This window comes from Marmota marmota, unplaced genomic scaffold, assembly GCF_001458135.2.
Source record: "Marmota marmota marmota unplaced genomic scaffold, marMar, whole genome shotgun sequence".
Lineage (NCBI taxonomy): Eukaryota > Metazoa > Chordata > Mammalia > Rodentia > Sciuridae > Marmota > Marmota marmota.
In genome coordinates this window covers 12,484,240-12,491,243 of record NW_026000108.1, presented here as the reverse complement: position 1 = coordinate 12,491,243, position 7,004 = coordinate 12,484,240, and the positions used below count along the sequence as shown (strand labels likewise).

The following is a 7,004-nucleotide window of genomic DNA, read 5'->3' as shown; positions in this document are numbered from 1 at the left end:
AGCTTTTTTTTTTTTTTTTTTTTACTTTTTTCCTTCTTTTTAATTGTGCTTCTATGACTGCATATTCCCAATGACCTTTGAGTTCATCAATCCTTTCTTTTGCTTAATTATCTGTTGAACTCCTCTAGCGAATTTTTCAGTTCAATTATTGTGTTCTTCAGCTACATTATTTCTCTTTGGCACTTTTAAAATATGTTCATTTTCTGTCTCTTTGTTGAATTTCTCACTGTGTTCATTCATTTTTTTTTTCATATGTTAGTGAGCATCTTCTTGATAGATAGTTTTAATTCTGTCAGGTAAATTATATAATTCTGTTTCATTAGGGTCAACCCTGCAGAGGTTCAGCTTGTTCTTTTATTTGGGACTGTTTGCCCTAAATATCCCTAACAGCATATTTGCACAACATATTTTGAACTTACATCCAGTTAGGCCCTGATGTTAGTAGCTGGGAATCATGCCTACATGGCACACCCAAGTGCCTGTTTAGTGACATGGAATGACATGGATGGGAGTCAGAGAATAGAGAGGTCTACTCCTCATGCCACCTCCTGTGGCCTGGGACAAATCACTGCACATCTCCAAACGTAGTTCCCCAAATGTAAAGGAGAATGACAGGCCTTTCCTTTCCCCCTCACAACGTCCTGAGCAAACCTGAGACAATGTATGGAAATAGGCAAATGTGATATAGCTGGGAGCTGGTGTTGGTACCTGATGAATCAGCTCTTGGAGTTTTCACCCCACTCCTATTTCTGAACTTCTGCCCAGGGCTCCTTTAAATATAGCAGTGGTCAATAAATCAGGCCGGAAATTAAATCCTGTAGACTCCCTTTCACATCTCCGTGCAGCTCAGAGTACATTTGGAATTCTTTTTAATCTCTGTTCTGTCATGAGATCCTTGTCCATTATTCATGTTGCTCTCGGTTCTTTCTTCCCTTTTCCTTGATCAGGCCTGCCAGAGGTTTGATGTGTGTGTGTTTTTTTTTTTCCAAAAAGCCTTCAGATGTGTTGATCAGATTTATTATTTTTTCTATTTCATTTATTTTGTATTTTATATCTCTTTCCTTCTACTTACTTTGGGTTTATTCCATTGATCTTTTTCTAACTTCTTGAATGTTTTCCAACAAATATGCTTGTCTATAAATTGCCCTCTGTATATCTTTATCTATGTCTCAGGGTTTTGAAGCTTATCTTGTTTTTAACCTACTTTCTCTCTCTGTCTCTCTCTCTGTCTCTCTCTCTCTCTCTCTCTCTCTCTCTATATATATATATATATATATATACATATATATATATTTAGACTATATATATTCTAAATATATATATAAATATATATATTCTCTATATATATATTTAGTTGTAGTTGGACATAATACCTTTATTTATTTTTATGTGGTGCTGAGGCTCAAACCCAGGCTGTGCACATGCTAGGTGAGTGCTCAACCACTGAGCCACAATCCCAGCCCCTTAATCTACTTTCTTATTGCTCTTTAATTTTATTGCATTGTCATCAGATAGCACAGTCTATAGAATATCAATACATTCAACTGCCTTTAGATTCACTCTGAAGCTTAATATGGGGTCAGTTTTTTAAATGTTCCCTATCTGATGGAAAGAAAGTATATATTCTTGAGTTGGTTATGAAGATATTTTATTTATATATATATATTGAATCTTTGCTCTGTTTTATATTCTCTGCAGCAAATTATATATCTTCTTCTGCCTCATTTTTATCTCCTTTAAACTGGATGATAGTATCTATTTCATACAGTTAAGGGCCTAACATACCATGCACCATATAAAAGTTAGAAACTACTAGTTCTTTTTAGCTATAAGGTTCAGTTTATTAATCTTGTTTTTCAGATCTTCTTATCCTAGATCATTTTGTCAGTTTAGTGTATCAGTTTCTGAAAGATGTGTATTAAAAAATCTCCCATAATAATTATAAAGTTTTCCCTTACAATTTTGATCATTTTGCCTTATGTTTTTGGGCTCTGTTGTTAGATGCCTATAGGTTCACTATTAGAACTTTTTAATGAATGATTTTCTTTCATCAGGATAGGTTGACATGTTGAACTTTATCAGTTCATGTTTGATGTGATTACTGGAATTAGACTTGTTTTGACAACATAACCAAGAATTCTGTGTAACCAAATTTGAAACCTGGATGTGATTAATTGCACATCTTATATGTATTTACAGCACAGTAGTATGCATGCTATTCTGATTTGCTGTTGTCTCCAACTCCACCAGGCAAGTTCTCCAGGTTTATACAGAACATGTATTTATAGCAGGTGACTCGTAAAGCTGTTTGCTTAGACTACATTTGCTGCTAGACTTTATGAGAATTGGAGATCTCCAAGACAGTTTTAATTCCCCAAATACTGGAAACTAAGAGGCAAAGGTGAGCCTTTTTGCCTCATGTCCATATGGAGATTGTAATCTGTCCAGTTATACCATTGTTTGAACCAAACTTATTGGGACTGGGACTAGTAGGTGTCAACTAACTGGACTTAGTCCAGTAGTTACATATAGAAAAAGTGGGTTAGGGCTATAAATAAAAAACAATTGTACTGAAGGATCTTAATTACTGGCTGTATGCTGTGACCTGCATGGCCAAACCCTAAAGACCAGTGAGGGTAATGAGGGATTAAGAAAGACACACAGACATTTACAAAGAGAAAGCTGGGACCAGGTGGGACACTGACCTCTGAGGGAGGAACAGGGACCCAGGCCTAGCACAGCACACTTATTACATAAGTTTTATCATCAAAAGGTTTTCTGTGGGAAAGTTTCTGCAAAGCAGGCAGCCTTGAAGGTCACAGTACTTGCAAACTATTATAATTATCTTTTATGCTCAGAATTCTTATCCTCAGCATCTGGTGTCTGAGCTCATGGTCAAGACTAATATAATTCTGTGCCTTTTCACAGAACTTCCTCAGACAGGACTCCAATCTTGTCCTGCACCTTTGCACACAAAGTTCCCAGAGCAAAAAAGAGCCACAGCGTCCAGGCAGTCATAGACCATGATCCAAGTCACCGCTGTCCACAGTTGTAGGATTTATAAGACTTTTAAACTATATCTGAGGTTACTTTTGCATTCACTTATAGTCTAGGAAGGGAGAAAAATGTTCCTGTAACTAATTCAAGGCAGAAAAACTCTTGTCTGTTTTGTTTATTGTTATATCCCCAAAAGAGAATGCCTGGCACAGAGTCAGGATCAATAAATATTTGTGAGAAGATGATGATACTGCAAAATATTGTTATGGGAACTTCCACAGGAGAGAGTCTAACTACAATGTGCCAGGTGGTAAGACCTCCAGGAGGACGTGACAGTCAAGTAAGGTCTTGAAGAATAAACAGATCTGGGGATTAAAGTCTGCACCATTAAGATTCCATCAGAGAAGCAACCTAGGGATGATACAGGATACGAGATTAAGTGTAGGAACTGAGCTGGCATAATTGTGGGACCTAGTTACGCATTTTGTGTTCAACTACTGCCTCTTGGTCTGGTGGTGGACCCAAGGTCAGCAGAGGGGCCTGTCAGGAGGCAAGTAGGCAGAGTGAAGTGGAGAAGACCAAGGGCAAACTGCAGCTGTGTGGCTGAGCTCCAAGTGTATCATTCTCTGAGGCCAACAAGGCTCCAACTGGAGGACACAGGTGGCCTGTATCCTTTGACATGAAACTAAGCACACCTGCAGTCTAAGACAGGGGGAAACCTAAGGAGGACCCCATGGGAGCTGGGGTGCTGCAGGCTACCTGCTGCCTCAGGGTCTGCACACACTGGTCCCGGAGAGGGAGAAGTCAAAGGAGGATCCAGAAGAAGCTGAAGGAGCTGAGAGTCCCCAAACTGCCCAGGCCAACAAGGTGGCGTGCCGATCAGTGCCTTCTGCCCTGCGTCGAGCGTCCACGCATCAGGATGTGACTGCTGCTTTACTTCCATCCTCCAAATTTAATGCAAAGTCACATGGCCCAGGAGTGTGCAGGGAAGGAAGTCCTGAGGAATGTAGCTCAGGCTTAGATGAGTTAACCCAGGGCACATTCACCCCGGAGGGGAAGATGAGGGCTCGGGTGGAATGCCACTGGCCTGGGAGACTTCTCACATATACGGAATACATGGAGGCCATTCACTCCAGAGGACATAAGGTGGGCTCAGGGTCACTCAGGGTCCTCCTGCTCTCCTGGAGTGACCCATGACACATCTGGGATTATTCATTTGGTGTTTGCTGAGTGATTCCTGTTCTAGGCATCAGGGAAACTGGTGGACAGAGCAGAGTCCCTGCCCTATGGGGCTTACCTTTCAGTGAGGGAAGCTGAGAACAAATAAGTAGACAAATAACATCACACTGTGAGATGTATTTTGGGAAAAACATACAGCAAGGTGGGGAGAAAGACTGCAAGGGGTGGTGTTTTAGAGAAGGTGATCTGGGAGCAATCATCTCATAGAACATTAACGTGAGTGCTTGCTATGCACCTAATACTATCCTGGGGCCTTTATATGTATTGGTTCATTTAATTCTGGTGACAACCTGAGTAATTTTCCCAAGATTGTATCACCAATAAGAACTGGGATTTGAACACAGGGAGCCTGCTACTAGAGTCCAAAATCAGAGACTAAAGTGAGGAAGCAAAGAATGTAAGCATCAGAGCAAAGAGCATTTCAGGCAGAGGGATCAGCCTGTGTAAGCCCCTGAGGCAGGTCCGGTTGTTTGGAGTCTGGACGTGTCACAATTGGAGGGGTTTATTCAATATTAAAGACGGTTGGATATACACGTCTGAATATTGGGGGAAAGGTTGGAAATAGAAAAGTGAATTTGTCATAAATAACCATGTGTCACCAATATCCGTGTGGCATTTAATGCCATGGGACTAGATGAGATTCTGAGGCCTGGGGCAGAAGAGGAGGGAGTATTATTGGAGGAGACTGAGAAGGAGGTGCTGGTGGGACAAAGGAGACCCAGAAGCCAGATACCCCAATCCTGCTGAGAGTTCCAGCTAGCTGAGGCTGGAGGATTGAGCACTGTGCAATGTGAATGTCACTGTTGACCTCAGCATTGTTGACGTGTAGACACTTCAGTATGTGGAAAGGCACCAAACCATTTTGTTGCAGGTCAAGTGGGGTTGCGAGCTCAAGGTCCCACCCTTGAGCTCAGGTCTGCCTTTTCCCACCTAAGTGACCTCAAGACCCCTCCCCCCCAAGATTTCATATAGTTTGAAAATCACATATGCAAGCTAACCAGTTCATTTATAGTTGGTGAGTGTATTCAGGAAAGGGAAGATGCTGGCTCAAGGTCGCACTTCCTGGTTAGTGAGAAATCCAGGTTGTAGTTTATCACTGATGAGATCTGACATCAACAAATCTGCTCCTACCCTGTCTTAACAAACTGTTTTCCATAGACAGTGGTTACCATTACAAGTAGAAAAATAAAAATTAAAAAGTCTTTTGTACCCTTATGTCTCTGTGGAAAGGAGAGAATGATAAAATGAGCAAATTCAATTGAGTGAAAATTCTGAAAGCTCATTGTCCCCCCATCATTTCTGATTCTCCACCCAGGTCCCATTTCTCAATGTTTTGGGCCTTTCAGCAAGTTCCCTGTTTTCTGACCCTATGTGAGGAGGTGCAGCACACCACAACCTATGCGATGGGCCTGATAACCAAGACTAAGTTGTTCACTTTCACTGACCCCTGGCCGTGGGTCAGTAGTGTACTCTGATCCTCACCACAGCCCCACAAATCAGGCCCAGCAGGGATCCCTCTCTACAGGCTGAAGTGGTTAAGGGTCAGACTAGTCCCACAGTTCCACAACTGTGATGGTGGACCCTGGGGCCAGTTACTTATTCTCTCCAACTTCAGTCTCACCTGCTATATGAATTGCTTGGTAGACTGCAAAACAGGACGCAAGCATAAGCACTGCCATGGTCAGAGCCAGGCACTGTTCCAGGCATTGTGGGATCATGGCCTCGTCCTTCCAGGCCTGTGAGCTGGGCACAGACAGTGGATCTCAGGGGGCTCTTTCTCCTCTGCTGTCTGGTTTGAAGAAGCCAGGTGAAATCAGGGAACTGTGCTTAATCTCTTTGTGTCATTGTTTTTTGCCTTAGGATCCATGTTCAGAGAGGAAGGAGCCCTCCCAGACACTGCCCAGAGAAGAGTATCAAGATAAGTTAGCAGCTGAAGAAGGAACCAGCAGCGACGAAGAAGAAAGGTACAGACCCTGAGCGCTCTAACGGATGAGGACTCAAATTTGGAAGGAGGCATTCATTCATTCCCTCTGTCCTCAAGTATTTATCCCTGCTCTTTGCACCATGCTCAGGGAGGGAACAGACATATCATGTGTGTTGTCAGCATAGCTGTGGCCTTTACATAGCCAATTACCTACCACACCAACCCAGAGAGGTCATGGTATAGTTTAAGCTCAAAGAGATTAGGAAGCCTCCCCAAGATTCAGTCCTGGAAAAGTAGTAAGTTTTGTCCCTGGGGGGAAATGCCCCTCTGCATCACCTGTACTAGTCAGCTGTTGCTGCTATAACAAGCATCCTCAGATATCAGTGATTTTATAGGTGAGCTATCTTTATGCTTGATTCAGCTAGGCTCTTCTGGGCTTATGAACAGTTGGTGCTAGCTGAGGGTTAGGTGCTACTGCTTTCCTATAGACTACAGTTTAAGTTTGTTCCATGTGCTTCTCATTCTGGGACCCAGACTGAGAGATTAGCCCTATTAAGGGCAGGTTATTGTCATGGTAAAGGGGCTCAAAAGGGTTAAGAAGAACATGCAATGCCTCTTAAAGATAAGTACTTTTAGAATTGTATTCAATTCCACACTTGTTCCGTGGGCCAGCATAAGTAATGGGACCACAACTCACATTAATGGGCAGAGAAGCATATACTTTTGTGCATCTTAGTCCAGTGGGCTGTTTTAACAATATATCATAACTGGGTGGACTGAGGAGAAATTTATTTCTTTTAGATTAAAAGGTGGGAAATTCAAGATCAAAGTACCAACCAACTCA

The 7,004-nt window shown here is 42.1% G+C and overlaps 1 protein-coding gene across 2 annotated transcripts in view; it reads left to right on the top strand.

The window, feature by feature from the left end:
* The window catches only part of Fam184b (family with sequence similarity 184 member B), a 107,632-nt gene that overhangs the window by 78,855 nt on the left and 21,773 nt on the right, over positions 1 to 7,004 (top strand). For both annotated transcript variants that reach the window (XM_048784259.1, XM_015481980.2), the window contains exon 8: positions 6,097 to 6,200. In XM_048784259.1, coding sequence (XP_048640216.1) covers positions 6,097 to 6,200 — 104 coding nt within the window. The remainder of the gene's footprint in view (positions 1 to 6,096; positions 6,201 to 7,004) is intronic.